Consider the following 20592-nt stretch of genomic DNA (forward strand, 5'->3'; position numbering starts at 1 on the left):
GTAATATTCCCCCCCCTCCACCATGGAAGAATATCCTTGAAGGCATAGACATGAAATGCAGAATCCATGAGGAATTTACAAGGAAGATAGAAGGCAGCCGAGTCTCTAGTCTGAGGATCTTCCTTGCAAACGAGTTTGTATTCTGTTGACATTCTTCTGTCTTGGATGCCAGGGAGCCACTGCAGAAATGGCCCGTTCTCATGTCGAGACCCTCTGGACCTCTGAATTGGAGATTCAGCTGTAAAGAGGGAGTTTTCCCAGGGAAACAGAAAACTGCTTGGACCTGTAGTTTCTAGGCACAGCGTAAGTGGAAGTGTAGATGAGCCCTTAATAGCAAACTCAATTGGTCAGGTGTTGTTGTTGTTTAGTCGTGTCCGACTCTTCGTGACCCCATGGACCATAGCACGCCAGGCACTCCTGTCTTCCACTGCCTCCCGCAGTTTGGTCAAACTCATGTTGGTAGCTTCAAGAACACTGTCCAACCATCTCGTCCTCTGTCGTCCCCTTCTCCTAGTGCCCTCAATCGTCCCCAACATCAGGGTCTTTTCCAAGGATTCTTCTCTTCTCATGAGGTGGCCAGAGTATTGGAGCCTCAGCTTCACGATCTGTCCTTCCAGTGAGCACTCAGGGCTGATTTCCTTCAGAATGGAGAGGTTTGATCTTCTTGCAGTCCATGGGACTCTCAAGGTCAGGTACCTATCAGTAAAGAAGTGAATCATGTCTTTACCAGGGACTAGAGTGGGACAAAAATAGAAAAAGCTAAAAATGTAGGAAAGATAGTCATTAAAAGGTAATTAAACACTAATAGAATTAAAACAAAATTTTAAAAATCTTTTAAATATAAAGAAAATAACAATTTTTAAAAGGTAGTGTTTTCTATATAGGGAGACTCCCTGGAAGTTTCAAGTTTGCAACATATTTAAGAGGTTTTTAGAAGTCTCCAGAATGGCCCTGTGAGCTTCTGCATCCTCTGGAATGTTCAGGACACCTTGGTAAGAAAATACAAGAGGAACTGACATCATTGTCTGGGCAGGGAACTTCTGCGCTCACCTAACCTAGAAATTTTTGTCTGTGCTGCTACCGTACATTGTGGGGTGGGCCACCCAATCACAGTTACCTAGATTCATTCAACTTTTTTCTATGAGCTGCAACTGGTTTTAATTTTTAAACCCCATAAATGGCTTGGGATCAGGGTACCTAACCTCTTCTCTTGTGTAAACCATAATATCCTTTTTTAGGGGTGGGGCCTGCTCCTTGTGCACCCTCCAAGTGCAGTGATACTATCAAGGAGAGGGCCTTTTTCATTGTGGCATCTTGGCAAAGGAAAAACCTCCTGAGAGAGGCTCACCTAGTGCTTTCTTGTTTCCTCATCCCCCCAAAAGTTGACTGAAGATTTTTTAAAAAAATCATTCAGGCTTTCTAAAACACTTTTGTTTTTGGAATGGACAGATCCTTTCACCCATGCTGTAACAGCTGTGAGGAAAGAAAAGCTGAAAACCTGGCCTGTGTCACAGAGCACATTTACAAGCTTCTTGCTCATTCAGTTGCTGATCTCTTCTTACTTATTCCTGCAGAAGTCTGGAACTCAAACCCAAAGACCTCTTAGGGCCAAACTATACCTGCATAGGAACCTGGAATGTAAGAACCATGAACCTTGGTAAGCTGGGTGTGGTCAAAAAGGAGATGGCAAGAATAAATATTGACATCCTGGGCATCAGTGAACTAAAATGGATAGGAATGGGCGAATTCAGTTTGGATGACCATCATATCTACTACTGTGGGCAAGAATCCCGTAGAAGAAATGGAGTGGCCCTCATAGTCAACAAAAGAGTGGTGAAAGATGTACTGGGATGCAATCTCATAAAAGATAGACTGATCTCGATACAAATCCAAGGCAGACTTTTTAACATCACAGTAATCCAAGTTTATGCATCAACTACCAGTGCTGAAGAAAGTGAAATTGACCAATTCTATGAAGACTTACAAGACCTTCTAGAAATGACACCAAGAGATAATAACTGGCAAGTTTGGCCTTGGAGTTCAAAACGAAGCAGGATAAAGGCTAATAGATTCTGTCAAGAGAACAAGCTGGTCATCACAAGCACCCTTTTCCAACAACACAAGAGATGACTCTACACATGGACATCACCAGATGGGCAGCATCGAAATCAGATTGATTATATTCTCTGCAGCCAAAGATGGAGAAGCTCTATACAGTCAGCAAAAACAAGACCTGGAGCTGACTGTGGCTCAGATCATCAGCTTCCCATAGCAAAATTCCAGCTTAAACTGAAGAAAGTAGGAAGATCCACTGGGCCAGTAAGACACAATCTAAATCAAATCCCTTATGAATACAGAGTGGAAGTGAGGAACAGGTTTAAGGATTTAGATTTGGTGGACAGAGTGTCTTAAGAACTATGGATAGAGGCTCGTAACATTATACAGGAGACAGCAACAAAAACCAAAACCATCCCAATAATAATAATAATAATAATACCCCGCCCATCTAGGTGCAGAACTAGGAGCCTACCTGTCATGACGCACGCAACGTGATACTTGAGCAGGTCTCTGAAAGGGGTACAGAAAAGAAAGGAAAGCAAGGTACCATAAAATGGGGAGAAGTGCAGTTGTGAAGCAAGGGGGGCAAACTGGAGAAGGACAATGGAAGGGGTGTGTGTGAGGAAAGGGAATGTGCCGCTATCTTCTCAGGTACAGTTGCTGGGAACATGACCCATTGTATAGCATCCTACCCAAGAGCTCAGAGTATCCCATTATTATTATTATTATTATTATTATTATTATTATTATTATTAAATTTGTATACCACCCTTCATCTGAAGATCCCAGGTCTGTTCACAACAGAAAAAATGCAAAATATATAGTAAAACAAAAACAAACCAATGCCCCCCCCATTTAAAAAACCATAGTTGAAGAGAAACGTTTTCTGAGTCTTGTTTCTCAACCATCCTTAGATCCTTTTGCTGTTTTATTATCTCTGAGTTTCAACTTCCTAGGTTTTTTAAATGCTGTTTTTAGCATGGTAACTGCTATTTACTTAGATATTTTAAATAATTGGACTGTTGTTATTTTTACTTTGATTTTTTGCTTATTCTATCTGGTTGATATCTCCATTGGAAGGGGAAAGCAGGAGTGGAGAGAGCTCTTCTTCTTCTTCTTCTTCTTCTTCTTCTTCTTCTTCTTCTTCTTCTTCTTCTTCTTCTTCTTCTTCTTCTTCTTCTTCTTCTTCTTCTTCACAGACCCATGTGATAAAGGATGCCCTTGATCTTTTGTAAGACCCTGTAATCAAATGAAATCATATGAAGGCATACATAAGGAAATAGTGAATCTTGCCTACTCCTGTTAAATTACAATTCCTATTTGTTTATGGCACACATAATTGCCTATTTCACTTTATTTTGCTGTTTGATTTTGTGAAGACAATAAGCAATGATTTAAAAAGGATGGTCTCGAACTAGCACCCAACCTGGAGCCCTCCAGATGTTTTGGACTACAACTCCCATCAGCCCAGCCATCACAGGAGTTGTAGCCTAAAACATCTGGAGGGCACCAGGTTGGGGGAGGCTGAGGGCACTTCCTGGCTCCCTCTTCTTCCAGTCAGGCCACTGTCACCTTCAGCCATGAGTCATATGGTTGGGATGAATCACAGAAGGCGCTTGAGAGATTTAGATGCAGGATGAAGTGGTAAAGCATGAAGCCACAGTCCTAAAGCATGGATTTCAGCTAGGGAGGCGAGCATCTGGGTTGCGTCCTTCCTCCTTGCTATTGAACAGCTTTTGATATCAAGAAAAACCACTTCGCATTTGGTGTCATGCGTCATAAGGCCAATATCTTAAATATTAGGGTGTGGTGGGTGAACGGTAGTTGTATTGATATTTATTGCCGGCATTTACAAATATAAAGCTGCCATTGCAACAGAGGTAGATAATTGGGCCATTATATAGCCTGACATGACTATAATCTCAGGTAGGGGTTCTCTCCCCCCCCCACCCCCAAGTTTTACCTCCATTGCAAATAAAATGCTCGAGAGTTACAGACATAAAAAATGATATTTAATATTCTATAAAATAAAATAATTTCTACAAACACATACGTACATATTTATAAAGCATTCCTGTACTCTATAAGGTACATTCTAATTAAAATTAGAATGGTCAGATGCATTTCAACTTTTTGTCTTCATCAGTTGCCTCCCTTTTGGGCATTTTATCCTTAGCTCTGTTTTCCCCCCATGGTTGTTTTCCCTTCAGGAGAATATATATCTCCCCCCCCCTCCACCGCCCCGATGCTTGTCAGCCTAGCCTACCTCACAGGGTGGTTCTGAGGGTAAAATGGGGAGAGGAAGAACCACTCGTAATACCTTGAGCTCCTTGGAGGAAAGGCGAGATATAAATGTAAAAACAGCATGAGCGCAATGACCCCAATGCCAGAGAAAAACAAAACAAAACAAAGGCCCTCCGAACCATGTTCAAAAGGTTTTGCTATCAAAATGCAACAGTGGTTGCGTTAGGGCTGGCTCTAGCCATTTCAGCAACTCTGAAAAGCATTTAAAAATTGTGCCTCCCTGTTCGTTCTTTCCACAATGCCAACAGCCTTTTCCTGAAGATTTAGTCCCCTTGTGAGGAGAGGTAGGAGAAGTATTTAGATCTATTAACGGTGACATAGATGGACTACTGATCTTAGGAGGTGTAGGGACATTAACCGGGAGGGATATCAAGGCGGACCTTGAGATATTTGTTGAAAGCCTCAGGGAAGTCTGAGACTTCTGATTCACATTTAAATGCTGAGCGTAGTTGCTGTATCCATCTTTCGGACAGCCTTTTCACACTGGTCCAATATCGCCCTGTAGCTTCTCCGTCCCCCGTGGGGCAAGTGAAGTGGATGCCATGGAGCCCATGTCTGTCATGAATCCCTTCTGGTGCTTGAAACTGTTAAGTTGCACATAGCTTATGGAAGTTGCTTGTTTGACACCCCCGGCCTCTGGAACAGAATGTCCTTTCAGTGCACTAACTGGAGATCTTACCAGCACTGCTAAGTGGCTTCCTGAAGTTCTTTACAGAGCAGGTTGGTGAGTGCCAAGTCTTCACGTCAGGACCGTTGCTTTCAGTTTGATTTACGGTAGTCATCTTTTGGACTTTGGGTAGGTTGAGACTCCCAAGGCCAGACCCAACTGCTAGGCACTACTGCAAGCCAGATATGTTTCAAGCATCGATAATGCTTCTCCAGATAACACACAAATGCTAATATAATATCATGGGGTGGGGGATATTTCATAGAATTGGAAGGGAGCCCGAGGACCATCTCGTTTGTTCCACTGTCAAACAGCTCTTACCGTCTGAAGGTTCTTCCTGATGTTTAGTCGGAAACAGGGGTGCCAACAGGAATAAAATAATTGGAGGGGGGGGGGAGGTAATCCCTGCCCCACATAATTGTTCACATGACACAGCACTTGCGCACCATTTGAATGACAATACCCATCAACTGAGGGGAGGGGGGCGCTGGGGCTGGCGAAAAGTCAGGGCAGGGATTTGAGGAGGAACGTTGGACTGCAATTCTTGAAAATGTACGCTGTCTTAAAACTGGTTAGCCTCAAAAGGTGGGTTACTAGACTCCGACTTTCAATAACCGAAGGGCTTGTTTTGCATCCACAATGCACTTGTTTAAACGTTCACTTGAAACATTTTAGGTTGTACAGCAAACGTTTAATGTGTGAAGAGGCCCTTTGACTGACATCACAGCCTTGCCATATCCCTGCAAACCCGATGGCTGCCAAATGCAGCAATATTAGAGCTGAAGCTAGCAATTCTCTTTAGGTAGAACCTGGCTGCTCTCATATTACTCACAGAGGCATCCAACTGGGGAAGGAATTGAATGAATTCCACATGTTAATGTGTTTAGGCCGCCATGTACCCTTTTATTAATTTGCCTTTTAAAAACTGATTGATCTGATGTCCAGCAATTGCCGTTGCTGCCCTCGGTAACAAATTGCGTGTTTACTTAGCCACATTTCCAGACTGCTGATAGTCTCTGACAGGTGCCATTAAAGAACATGTTTTTTACGAGAGCGGAACATTTTTCATGCAACATGAATAGAGGCAAAAAGATGTATTAAAGTGTAATCATGGTGTTTGGAAGGTTCTGGCAGGAGACTGGCTACCAATGTAGGGAGGACTGCATTTAATCCTGTGTTCTGAGCAGGGGCAGATCTTTCGCTTGAGGGGTTCCCCACCAAAGCGGGTGGTGCTGTGGTTTAAACCACTGTGCTGCTTGGGCTTGCTGATCGGAAGGTCGGCGGTTTGAGACCCCGTGATGGGGTGAGCTCCCGTTGCTCTGTCCCAGCTCCTGCCAACCTAGCAGTTCGAAAGCATGCAGTGCAAGTAGATAAATAGGTACCGCTCTGGCGGGAAGGTAAACAGCGTTTCCATGTGTTGCTCTGGCTTGCCAGAAGCGGCTTAGTCATGTTGGCCACACGACCCGGAAAAAACTGTCTGCGGAAGCGGACAAACGCCGGCTCCCTCGGCCAGTAAAGCAAGATGAGCACCGCAACCCCAGAGTCGTTCGCAACTGGACTTAAATTTCAGGGGTCCCTTTACCTTTACCCCATGTGCCAGAGGTTTTCAACCTTTGAGTCCACAGCTCCCTTGACCAACTACATTCTTTCTGTGGCACCCCTGTGGGGCTCAGGAGCCCAGTTATGACACCCCTTGCCTGCAGAGCGGGCAGCCTCTCACCCTTTTTCGAACACCCTCCCTTGTAGAGTGTTCCCTCAGCCTCCTCTCCTCTCCCCTCTCATTGGGAGCCCTCTGGGCAGCCGCTGCTTGCCACCCCTGGTCTCTGATCTGCCCACCCACCCCAAAGAGAGGTGCCTCCTCACATTGCCCCACAGGGGCCTGGGAAGCACCCCCTGGCCAGCCCCAGAGGCTCCCTTTGCCTGGGGAGCTTGTAGCCAGGGCTGCTGCAACAAACAGCTGTGCAAGCCTTTGGGAGGCAGAGATGCGAGAGGGAAGGGAAGAGGGACAGAGATCAGTATTGCCCATGGCACCCCTGACCATCATTCAAGGCACCCCAGGGTGCCGTGGCACACTGGCTGAAAACCAATGCCATGTGCTAATGCCATTCTCCTCCCCGCCTCCAGCTGCGGAAAACCCCCAAAGAGAGCAAATATGCATGCAATCCATTAAAAACATATTGATTTCATGTCAGAAAGAGTGCGTTAAGATATGCCTCTAGAATTTGAAGATAGTTTTATAAGGTTTGCTTGCAAACATTCCTTGAGTCCGCCTGCATCTGGGATCCATAAACAAACAAAAACAAATCTAAGGAATCTATTTATACACAATGACAAACCACATTCAGATTATTGTAGAAGTTACATTACTGTAGAAATTTTGGGTGGCGCTCAACATTGGGCACTATTACAATTGCCCGTCAGTGTAAACATTTCTGTTTGCCAGACAGAACAATATCTCCTCTCCTCCTTCCGCTTGCTGTTTTGGGGGGTTTTCTTGACCCTCCTGAGCAGATTTGGGGGGGCGGCATTGGGCATAGAGGAGAAGGAGAGGCTCAGTGTGGTACTGGGAGTCCTTGCACTGCCAGCATGCAAGGTTATTTGAATTCAGCCTTGGATAACTTATTCTTTTGAGCAGCAAAATCAGCAATGAGATTATCAGGAGACATTTCTCTCTAAGATCTTATTCTGTAGGGAGAACAGATAACGATCACAGCCTTGACTGCTGCATTGCTTACCATAATTTACTTTTCATAAGATATGATTTAGAGAATTCTCTTTCTCCTTCACCATTTGAAATAGGCAGAGTTAGTTAAAGATTATCATCAGCTATGATACATTTTGGAAACACCTCTACCAGGTTCTCGCTCTAAGTGATCTTCAAACTGCTTTATGCAATAATCTCAGGTCCATTACATCCAAGAAGAAAATGAAATGTTTCAGATCAGGGAACAGAGTTTTGAAGATCTTTTAGGTAAGCTCTCACTAAAGCTACTGCATCCCTTTCAAGTGCAGCATTATTTTGGGAAGAGTGATAAAGTCTTGTCAGGAATTGAATTAAATCCACAATTTCTGGGGAAACCCAGGAGCTCTTATTCCGTTCCACTTGAGAGATTGTTCAAACCATTCATTTGTCTCTGCCAGTTAGCTTGCCATCACCTTTTCCACCTGGGAAAACTGATTGGTGTTTCTATGCTGTTGCTCTTTCATCTGAATAGGTGGCTTCTGCTTGATGTCTCATTTTTCCTTTGCCTCTTCAATTTCTTCAGAGTTGCTCTACATGCCACGGAAAAGGGGGAAAGAGCAACTGTTTCCTTGACATAACATCAAGACCTGTTTTTGTTAGGATTTTGCTGACACAGTCAAATCTTTGAAGGACTTTATGCCCAGATTACTGCCATTAAATGTATTTCAAATGTTTTCAGGCTTGTTTGTTTTTACCAAAGAGTTTGCCTCTGACTTCAACTGCCAACTTCTCTTTCAAGTCATTGACAATTTTCATATTAAAAATTCAAAATTCCCTGTCAGAGAACGGCTAACAGATTGAGGTTGAATCCTGACAAGACAGAAGTACTGTTTGTGGGAGACAGGAGGCGGGCAGGTGTGGGGGACTCCCTGGTCCTGAATGGGGTAACTGTGCCCCTGAAGGACCAGGTGCGCAGCCTGGGAGTCATTTTGGACTCACAGCTGTCCATGGAGGCGCAGGTCAATTCTGTATCCAGGGCAGCTGTTTATCAGTTCCATCTGGTACGCAGGCTGAAACCCTACCTGCCTGTGGACTGTCTCGCCAGAGTGGTGCATGCTCTAGTTATCTCTTGCTTGGACTACTGCAATGCGCTCTACGTGGGGCTACCTTTGAAGGTGACCCGGAAACTACAATTAATCCAGAATGCGGCAGCTAGACTGGTGACTGGGAGCAGCCGCCGAGACCACATAACACCAGTCTTGAAAGACCTGCATTGGCTCCCAGTACGTTTTCTAGCACAATTCAAAGTGTTGGTGCTGACCTTTAAAGCCCTAAACGGCCTCGGTCCAGTATACCTGAAGGAGCGTCTCCACCTCCATCGCTCTGCCTGGACACTGAGGTCCAGTGCAGAGGGCCTTCTGGCAGATCCCTCGCTGCGAGAAGCCAAGTTACAGGGAACCAGGCAGAGGGCCTTCTCAGTTATGGCACCCACCCTGTGGAACGCCCTCCCACCAGATGTCAAAAAGAAAAACAACTACCAGACTTTTAGAGGACATCTGATGGCAGCCCTGTTTAGGGAAGCTTTTAATCTTTAGGAAAATAATAATAATAAAAAAATTCCTTCAGTAGCACCTTAAAGACCAACTAAGTTTTTATTTTGGTATGAGCTTTCGTGTGCATGCACACTTCTTCAGATACAGTGAAATGGAAGTTTCCAGGCACTTATGTAGAGAAGGGGTGGGGAGGGGTGGGGATGGGGAGGGGGGATCACTCAGAAGGGTGGTGGAAATGGGTGATTGACTGACTGATAGCTGTTGATGACCGCAAACGACTGCAAATGGTTTTGCATGTAAAAGCAAGGGTTGAGATGGCTGAAGATCGCTTATCATGTATAATGAGATAAGAATCCGATATCTCTGTTCAAACCAGGTCCCTCCATGGTTTTGAGCTTGGTGATAAGTTGCAATTCAGCAACTTCTCTTTCCAGTCTATTTCTGAAATTCTTTTGTAGTAAGACAGCTACTTTGAGATCTTGTATAGAATGTCCTGGGAGATTGAAGTGTTCTCCTACTGGTTTTTCTGTCTTCTGGTTCCTGATGTCAGATTTATGTCCATTTATCCTTTGGCGTAGGGTTTGGCCTGTTTGTCCAATATAGAGAGCTGAAGGGCACTGTTGGCATTTGATGGCATACACAATGTTAGAGGATGAGCAATTAAATAGTCCTGAGATGGTATGTTGGATGTTGTTGGGGCCAGTAATGGTGTTGTCTGGGTGTATGTGGCAGCAAAGTTGGCATCTGGGTTTATTGCAGGCTCTGGTACCAGTGTCCATGTTAAGTCTGGTGGTTGTATTATTGTGGGTGAGGAGTTGTTTAAGATTGGGTGGCTGTCTGTAGGCAATGAAAGGTCTTCCTCCCAGAGCTTGAGAAAGGGAGCTGTCATTGTCCAGGAGAGGCTGTAGATCTCTGATGATGCGTTGTACTGTTTTAGCTTGGGAGCTGTATGTGATGACTAGTGGTGTTCTGTTATTTTCTTTTTTGGGTCTGTCTTGCAGCAGGTTCTCTCTAGGTATCTGTCTGGCTCTGTTGATCTGTTGTTTAACTTCATCAGGTGGATATTTTAGTTCTAAAAAGGTTTGCTGTAGATCTCTTAGGTGAGATTCTCTGTCTGTAGAGTTGGAACAGATGCGGTTGTAACGTAAGGCCTGGCTGTATACGATGGATTGTTTGGTATGTTTGGGATGGTAGCTAGAAGCATGTAGATATGTTTGTCGGTCAGTTGGTTTTCTGTATAAGGTGGTGTCTATATGTCCATCCTGTATTTTTATAGTAGTGTCCAAAAAATGTATTTCTTGCATAGATTGGTTCATTGTTAGGTTGATGGTGGGGTGAAAGTCATTGAATGTCTGGTGGAAGGTTTCCAGGGTCTGTTGTCCATGTGTCCAGATAATAAAAATATCGTCAATGTATCGCAGGTACAGGAGAGGTTTGAGTGGGTAGGAGTTAAGGAAACGTTGTTCTAAATCTGCCATGAAGATGTTGGCATACTGTGGGGCCATGCGGGTGCCCATGGCTGTGCCGCTGATCTGGAGGAACAGGTCATCACCAAATTTGAAGTGGTTGTGGGTAAGGTGATGACCTGTTCCTCCAGATCAGCGGCACAGCCATGGGCACCCGCATGGCCCCACAGTATACCTAGAGAGAACCTGCTGCAAGACAGACCCAAAAAAGAAAATAACAGAACACCACTAGTCATCACATACAGCTCCCAAGCTAAAACAGTACAACGCATCATCAGAGATCTACAGCCTCTCCTGGACAATGACAGCTCCCTTTCTCAAGCTCTGGGAGGAAGACCTTTCATTGCCTACAGACAGCCACCCAATCTTAAACAACTCCTCACCCACAATAATACAACCACCAGACTTAACATGGACACTGGTACCAGAGCCTGCAATAAACCCAGATGCCAACTTTGCTGCCACATACACCCAGACAACACCATTACTGGCCCCAACAACATCCAACATACCATCTCAGGACTATTTAATTGCTCATCTTCTAACATTGTGTATGCCATCAAATGCCAACAGTGCCCTTCAGCTCTCTATATTGGACAAACAGGCCAAACCCTACGCCAAAGGATAAATGGACATAAATCTGACATCAGGAACCAGAAGACAGAAAAACCAGTAGGAGAACACTTCAATCTCCCAGGACATTCTATACAAGATCTCAAAGTAGCTGTCTTACTACAAAAGAATTTCAGAAATAGACTGGAAAGAGAAGTTGCTGAATTGCAACTTATCACCAAGCTCAAAACCATGGAGGGACCTGGTTTGAACAGAGATATCGGATTCTTATCTCATTATACATGATAAGCGATCTTCAGCCATCTCAACCCTTGCTTTTACATGCAAAACCATTTGCAGTCGTTTGCGGTCATCAACAGCTATCAGTCAGTCAATCACCCATTTCCACCACCCTTCTGAGTGATCCCCCCTCCCCATCCCCACCCCTCCCCACCCCTTCTCTACATAAGTGCCTGGAAACTTCCATTTCACTGTATCTGAAGAAGTGTGCATGCACACGAAAGCTCATACCAAAATAAAAACTTAGTTGGTCTTTAAGGTGCTACTGAAGGAATTTATTATTATTATTATTTTACTTCGATCCAGACCAACATGGCTACCTACCTGTAACCAATCTTTAGGAAATTAGTGTATTTTAATAATTCTGTTGGAAGCCGCCCAGAGTGGCTGGGGAAACCCAGCCAGATGGGCGGGGTATAAATAATAAATTATTATTATTATTATTATTATTATTATTATTATTATTATTATTATTATTACAAGAACTTGTGCGGCTGGTTCTCCAAAGGACCATCTTGTTTGCGACAGATTTTTCAAAGTGAACTTTTGGATGATTATTTTGAATGATGCCTTCCCTCTTCTGGCAGTGTCAAGTTTTTTTAAAAAAATATACAGTAAATATTTTTATTAAGTTTTTGCATACATTCCATACATCATTTAACATTCATTCATATCTGATACATCTTTTTGGACTTCCCTCAGCCATGTCTAAATATTTCCAATCTTCCTAACTTCTTCTTGTATTCCATAATTCACTATTACTTTAAAAAACAATCACCAATTTTTTACTTTCTTAACTTTTTGCTGTAATATTTCAAATAGTTCTCCTTACAAAACTTCTTGTAAACCTACAAGCATAATTTTTTGTTTACAATTGTCTTTCAAATATTTCTCAAATTTAGTCCAGTCCTTCAAGAACCTCTGGTCCCGTTGGTTTCGAATTCTCCCTGTCATATTATCCAGTTCTGCGTAGTCCATTAACTTCGTCTGCCATTCTTCTATTGTCAGCAATTCTTGTTTCCATTTTTGTGCCAATAGTACTCTTGCTGCCGTCGTCACATACAGAAACAATTTTTTATCTCGTCTACTAATATTCTCTCCTACAATACCAAGTAGAAAAGCTTCTGGTTTTTTAAATAAATGTATATCTTAACACAGGCATCCCCAAACTTCGGCCCTCCAGTTGTTTTGAACTACAATTCCCATCTTCCCTGACCACTGGTCCTGTTAGCTAGGGATCATGGGAGTTGTAGGCCAAAACATCTGGAGGGCCGCAGTTTGGGGATGCATGTCTTAACATCTTTTTCATCTCATCATATATAATTTCCCAGCTTTTCACTTTCTTACATTCCCACCACATATGGTAAAATGTTCCTCCTTTCCTTATATTTCCAACACTTGTTACTTGTTTTATACATTTTAGCTAATTTCACTGGTGTAATAAACCATCTGTACATCATTTTCATTATATTTTCTTTCAAAGTACTACATGCAGTAAATTTTATTCCTTCTTTCCACAGTCTCTCCCAGTCCTCTAACTGTATATTACCGGTATATCCAAAATCTTTGGCCCAATGTATCATCACCGCCTTTACCTCCTCATCTTTCAAATGCCATTCCAACAGTATTTTATACATTTTAGACAATATTTTACAACTATTATTCAGTATTTCAATTTCAAATTTTGATTTCTTATGATCAAATCCACTTTCTTTTCCATTTTCTTTAAACATTTCATTGATTTGGTGATGGTGCAACCAATCATTTACATACTCCACTGGCAGTGTTAAGTCAGAACTGATCCTCGTCTCCTTTCCTGGCAGCAGGGGGAGTAGGGAGCCAGAAGAGCATCCTGGCACCATCTTGGATGGAAGGGGGTTGTTCACAGTTTGAGAAAACAAGGGCTTGTTGGCCCCTGAGCAAACCTACCTGGAAGTGACTTTCATGGAACTGAAAGCTCTTGAATATACAGGGTGGAGCCTTGGCCTTCAGGAGCCAAGCTGCCACTTCTGGCTCCTTGTTGCTCTGTTGGAGCAGACAGACCCTATTGATACCATCAAGTTAGTACTACTGCCCCTTATGCTCACAAGGTAGGCAATACGCAGGAGCAGTGGTGCAGCCCATTAAACATGGATTTAATAGGCTTATGGACGATCCCCCTACGACAGCTTTGTACGTTATGTTAGTTGTGAAGCACACCGTTCATATTGTTATGAGTTTGTGGGTGCCAGACTCTTAATCCCTGGACCCAGCAGATGTTAAAAGTTAAATAAGCCGGACAGTTTCCTCTTGAGGTGAGCCATTTAGGGAACAAAACAAAGGTGAGGAGCCATGGAGAAAGCCAAAGAGAGAGGGCTCAGAGTTAGTTCGAAGACAAAGGCAGAGTTTGTAGTAGATATTTTTAGAGCAAGCTGGAGAGAGGGACAGAGCACGATGCCTGATGTTTGTTTGGATCCAGAGCTGTGCCTATGGGCAAAGCAAAACCCTCTCAGAGTGTTAATGCTGCGAATCTCTCCATCATGGGCTTAGGTTGTACAGTGGTACCTCTAGCTACAAACTTAATTAGTTCCGGGGTCTGTTCTTAAGCTGAAAGCGTTCTTATCCTGAGGCAAGCTTTCGCTAATAGGGCCTCCCGTTGTGTGTGCGCCTCCGGCGCACGATTTCCGTTCGCATCCCTAAATGGCCTCGGTCCAGTATACCTGAAGGAGCGTCTCCACCTCCATCGTTCTGCCCAGACACTGAGGTCCAGTACCGAGGGCCTTCTGGCGGTTCCCTGGTTGCGAGAAGCCAAGTTGCAGGGAACCAGGCAGAGGGCCTTCTCGGTGGTGGCGCCTGTCCTGTGGAACGCCCTCCCATCAGATGCCAAAGAGAAAAACAGCTACCAGATTTTTAGAAGACATCTGAAGGCAGCCCTGTTTAGGGAGGCTTTTAATGTTTAATTGTTTTATTTCATTTTTCTGTTGTAAGCCGCCCAGAGTGGCTGGGGAAACCCAGCCAGATGGGTGGGGTATAAATAATATATTTATTATTATTATTATTATTATTATTATTATTATTATTATTATTATTATTATTATTATTATTATCCTGGGGCAAAATTCGCAACCAGGAGCAGCTATTTCCGGGTTAGCGGAGCTCATAACCTGAAGTGTTCGTAACCAGAGGTACCACTGTATATATGTGTAAATAAACCATATATGATAAAGACACCACAGTCACACCCTGGGTGAGCACGCCTGGAACCCCTGGAATCTTGCACCACACACAGATTGGGGTGGCATGCAACAATAGTTCTCTTCCACCGCCATTCCATGCTGTATACCTGCTTCTGCATTCCTGATTTGTTAGAACCGAAAAAGGATCCCCGATTAAAAGAAGAAATACAATGGGTGGAATCCAAATGGGTTGTGCCCTTCCAGTCATTCCAACTGCACAAGCATTTCAGCTGATCAACCAGAATGATCCCCCCGGCTCCTCTATTCTCCCTCCATGCTGTTCCCCCCCCCCTTTTTGGTTATGCATTTTCCTTTTTTGAGCAACCCATAAGTGTCCAGGCCTCTGCTTGCCTGCAGCTTATAGAAGTTGACAAAATGCAGCAATGGCAATGCTGATGATGCTCCCTTGTGTATGAGGCCCCATCCATGTAGAAAACCCTGGGGAAATTGCCCCCAGTGCCCCTCCCCTTGCAAAGTTCTAAGGATTGGATGTACAACTGGGGGTGGAAGGAACTATTTCCTATTTCCAGTTATAAAATCAAGACCAGCATGCTGACTATAAGGCCAGTGGTGGAAGCTGTTTATAGAAAAGGCAAAGATGGGAACAGAGGGCAGCAGGGTCAGAAGGAGTAGTAGTATGAATACAAAGATAGCTAAAATGTCAATGAATGAGGGCTGATCCAAACACCCCAGGTCAATTGTTTTTCATGGTATTGCGAGGACATCCATGCATGCTGCAAAACAATACAATATTGTTTTCAGCCAAAGGTGGTTATTGTGGAGAAGGCCTGGAGATTTATTTACCTCTACTCTCCCATTTTATGTTGTTATTGTTGTAGGACGGTAGCCTGCAGGTGTGCATAAATTGCAAAAGTTAGCGAGTAAATGTTTTCTTGCTTTTGCTACTACTAACCAGCACTCATGTGTCGACACTTGGAAAAACCGAGAGGTGAATTTCTGCAAGTAGCTTTTATGCTCTTTCCTGCATTTGCAGATTGATTAGCTGCAGTTTAGGTTTGGGAAGGTAGGCCATAAAATCAAGTGGCTGCATGGCTGAACTGTGATGCTATGACTCTGCTTTTCCGGCACTTAAAATAAATGTGGCTCCTTAATGTTGCCTTAATGCGACTTTATGGGTATATGCTGTCCCAGAATATAGGAGCATACAGTCACTTTCTCTCTCTCTCTGTGATGCAGAGGACATTTGGAAACTGAAGGTAAGCTACAAATCAGGCAGACGGGAAGACCTGCATTTCTTGGGATGCTCTAACAGAGAAGGGAGCTTTAAGGGTTGAACCGCACATTATGTTTTCAGTGGGTGTAGACCTGAGATGTTTTAAGTATACATCTGAAAAGAACCAAAAGGGGCAGAAACCCAATAAGCAAAACCCAAAAGCTGTGGGAGCCTTTTTGCAGTCACCTGCCCGTTGGGAGTACAAATCTGCTGCTGGTAAACATTGCAATGTACCGAATGTGTTCCTGTTACTTGCTAGAGCAGTTTGCGCGCCCTCAACTTTCTTGCAACGTTGTGGAGTGCATAAGAGACCCCACAATTCACAGATGGCATCCTTGAATTCTTAGGGGAATAAACATCTACTGCACAGGATTGGGGCTCTGCTGATTATGTTCACATTGACATGCTGGCATGCTGTTGCTGCACTCCATCCCGAGACTGTTATCTGTCTTGGGCACTGATTCATAGCACAGCTTTTAGCACTGCCTTATATAGACCATTAGGGCCCCACTCACATGCAGGGGGACAGTATCTCATTGATAATACTGTGCCCAGTATTATTGGCGCATGCGAGACCCCATCATTCTAAATTAGTTCCGTATTCATCATCCCAGCTATAATTTATTTATTTAGCCGTAATTAATTTAGACTTAATGTGGATGGAATATGTACTGTCCTTGTGGGGGGGGGGGGGCAACTGCACGGCCCACATAGGCTTTAGTTAAAAGGACCATTAAAAACCAACCCTCCCTGCGATCCATTAGGCCAGTCTCTCTCCAGTGAAGAAGATTAAGCCCTGCTGTGTGAAATGTCATGCATAATTGGGTCGATTGCTGCTTTAAACTCTGCCCCTTCGTCCACATCCCTTTCTCTTCATTTTGAGTACTTATCTTCTTCAGAGGATCTCTTGGCCTCCCTTGCTCAGAAGAGTGACTCACTCCATCCTGGTTTTCTGCTACAGGCAGAGCTGTGTGCATCCCACCCTTAAAATAAAATTTGGTGCCTAGGTAATCCATCCTCTATACGACCAAGAAAAGCTGCATGCATTGTGCCAATCTGCATTGTGTGTGTGTTTTTTTTAACCTAATTTATTCTAGTTTTGCTGGTCCTTGGAAGAGGCAAATACCTATATAGGGCCCTGAAACCCTGCCTTCTACCTCTCAAAAGCAGATATAGGAATGTCTCTGGCTTCTGAGATTTCAGCAGGCATTACCCATACACTCTAGGCTAGCTCTCGACAGTCATATGAGCAGGAAATTGTGTTCAGCTGAAATCTGTGCCTAATGCTACTTTCTGTGCTCCCCTCCCCCGTACCAAGTACAGTACAGTACATATATTGCTCTGGTTATAGGTGTAGTCTCTTGTTCTTCTCCTTTGCAGGCGTTTCGGTACAAAATGTACAGCGTGCCAGCAGGGGATCCCACCCACGCAGGTGGTCAGGAAAGCCCAGGACTTTGTCTATCACCTGCACTGCTTTGCCTGCATCATCTGCAATCGCCAACTGGCCACAGGCGATGAGTTCTACCTCATGGAAGACGGACGCCTGGTGTGCAAGGAAGACTATGAGACAGCCAAGCAGAACGGTAGGGATTCAGCAAACATGCCAGGCATTTCTCTGCAGCAAGATACAGTTGCTTCTGGACAGACAGACAGGAGAGCTTGTGTGAATTCGGGGGAAAATTGGTTCTTTTTCTTTCAGGTTAACATCAGTAGTGGCCAGGTTGGGGGGGGGGCAGGTGCAGGAAGGGCAAAGGATATTTCTAGGTTGGCAAGGTATGAAAGAAAATCATGTTAATCATGTTAACGACAGGAGTCCAGCAGTGGGGGGCAAGCTCCTCATTTAGGGGGCATTTGCCCCTCTTTCCCCCTCTGGCACCACCCAGTGTTAACATAAGTACATGTGAGCAGGAAAGGCAGCAAATCGGTTTGTGGGAAATAACATTTTGCAAGGCAGTAATCCCTTTGGGAACCTGGGATCCAATCCTGGCACATGGATGCACATTATGGTACATCAGTTCTGCCCAGCCTCATTTGCAAGAGTGCCATGAATGGAATTGAATCAAATGCTGGTCATACCTGCCAAGTTGCTGTCAGAGAAATAAGGGACCGGGCCGGAAATAGCAGACCGGAAGTAGTGCTGCCGCCATTTTGGAACTGGGCGGAGCATGCTCAGAAGTGACTTTTGATGCTGCTTTGCCCTGTTCCAAAATGGCCGCCGCGCCAGAAGTCACACTGCAGCCATTTTGGAACTGGGCAGAGCAGCATCAAAAGTCACTTCTGAGCATGCTCCGCCCGATTCCAAAATGGCCGCCGCGCCAGAATAAACCGGGAAAAAACAAAAAAAGCTGTTTTTCCAGCTAGGAACAGCTGGAAACACGGGGATTTCCCGGAGAAAACGGGAGACTTGGCAGCTATGATGCGGGTACCACTCTAGGATGTACACTTGCAGATCCCTGTACCGTGGGGTGGCTTGCCTGAGCTGGGGAATGGAGTCGTGCCATGACCTGTGGGCTCTCCTGCTCTTCTCCAATCGTGTCACCCCTCCTGCTGCCTTTGGCCACTTGATGTTGTTGCCTGAACGTTGCAGGCTGGCTCCTTCTGCTGTGCAAGGTCTGGAGCAAAGTGCTGCTGCGTTCCTTCCAGCTCAAAACTCCATACTCAAGACACAAAGCCCGGCATTGTTTCTTGGGGAGATTTCTATGTCTCAGGAAAGGAGGAATGCCTTGGGTGAACAGTGTTGAGAGATAGCAAGGGCATGGCCGGGTGGCAGCTAAGCCAGGAAGCCGAACTTTTGCAGTTTGTAACTTTCCCATTTGAATGATGTACCTGCCTCCCTTGGATTTCAAGGGCTCTCCTACTGAGAACATGTCTTCTTCCTTTTCTCGAGATTTAATGCACCTCACCAAATCTCTGAAGTTCTGTGCACACAAAACCTCTTTTCCCTTATCGTAGAAAAGAATTGCAATAGATGGGCATACTGTTTACTGTATTATCGAGTGAACACACATCCTACTGGAAAGGACAGTATTACCTGCGAAAATACAGGTGCAGGGAAATGGGAAAAGGCACCCAGAACATGCCCATTTCACTAGGCCTGAACAATGGCCTGGCTCTGTCCTGCCACCCTAGGACAGGCATCCCCAAACTGCGGCCCTCCAGATGTTTTGGCCTACAACTCCCATGATCCCTAGCTAACAGGACCAGTGGTCAGGGATGATGGGAATTGTAGGCCAAAACATCTGGAGGGCCGGAGTTTGGGGATGCCTGCAATAGGATCTCCACCTCTTTTCCAACACATTGTTTTCTCTCTTGCTGTTAGCCTCCCCAGCCTGAATCTCTTTGCATAACATCATCCTTGGCACATTCTCAGCTTTGGCAAAATGGCTGTGCCAGGGTGCATGGAAGCAAGGAGCAGGGGCAGGTCTTGAGCATCTAATTGTTCAGTTCCTCCCACAAGCTCCCGGAACTGGGCCAAACATTTGGTTTTTTATTCCCCACAAATTTATCTCCAAAAAGAATCTTATATTCCCAGGGGATTGATGAGCGATAGAGGGATGCATGCCATCTATTTTCTGTTTAAGATGCTGTGCATGAAGGAACATCTAAGAGCCAAAAGCAAGCAAACACACACACACCCCAGGCTCAGCTCTGCTTGAGGCAACAGAGTTGTATCTTATACATCAGCTTAATCTGGCCCTTAACCCAGAGAGTCTCCCATTTTTCATTCCGAGGTCTAAACTGCCAATATTTACTGTAGGTGAAAAACCCAGAATTGGGGGTGGGTTGAGGCAAGTGAGACAGAAAGAGGCTATAGATCACCAAACGCTAATGAATCCACAGAGACTGCCAAACAGTGCCTGACTGAAATTAAAACTGAACTGGTCTTTAATGGATTTCATGTTGACAAGCCCTGACTTCTCATTAATTAAGGACTCTATTTTGACCTAATCAATTTAGCTAGGGTGATGCAATGCCTATTTGTGCTAAGGGGATTGGTTTGGGGGGCAGGGCTAAGAGATCATAGATTGAATATTGCTCAATTTCTATTATTGACTCAGCATTATCGATAGGCTACAGTGTCATAAAGTTTTGCAGCTGCAAGGAGATGCAAAGCAAGAGATGAGGAATTCCAAGGCGTGGACCAAACAAGATTGCTAAACTGTCTATATATGAAGGAAGGGGAGAGACTGTGCTTCTATAGCAATAAATTTTGTTATCAGAGTATGTAGCATACTTCCATGAAGCATATTTGAATTTGTGACTTCGGCAGTTATGCTTCTTCCAGACTATGCACTGTCCTTCAAAAAAAGAAAGAAAAACACTACTGTTAGAATGGCTGCTAAATAGCAACCCATTGCGAGAGTTCAGAAATAAAAACAAGCACTTTTTACCCATTTCAGCCTGGCAACTTCAACCAGAGAGTATATTCACACTAGCATTTTTTATTGCTGATCTGATGATAGGGGCTGTTGCTGCTCTCCTTGAAATTCATAGGCAATTATCTGAGACTAAATCAGATTTGGAGTCAGTTTATACATTTGTCAAATTATACATTTGTTT

At 44.3% G+C, this 20592-nt stretch overlaps 1 protein-coding gene across 1 annotated transcript in view; it reads left to right on the forward strand.

Moving 5' to 3' along the window:
* LHX4 (LIM homeobox 4) overlaps positions 1 to 20592 on the forward strand; it is a 46876-nt gene that overhangs the window by 17063 nt on the left and 9221 nt on the right. The window contains exon 3 of the mRNA XM_088673578.1: positions 17413 to 17615. Within this exon, the coding sequence (XP_088529704.1) occupies positions 17413 to 17615 (203 nt within the window). The remainder of the gene's footprint in view (positions 1 to 17412; positions 17616 to 20592) is intronic.

Source organism: Zootoca vivipara, chromosome 7, assembly GCF_965207765.1.
Source record: "Zootoca vivipara chromosome 7, rZooViv2.hap1.1, whole genome shotgun sequence".
Lineage (NCBI taxonomy): Eukaryota > Metazoa > Chordata > Lepidosauria > Squamata > Lacertidae > Zootoca > Zootoca vivipara.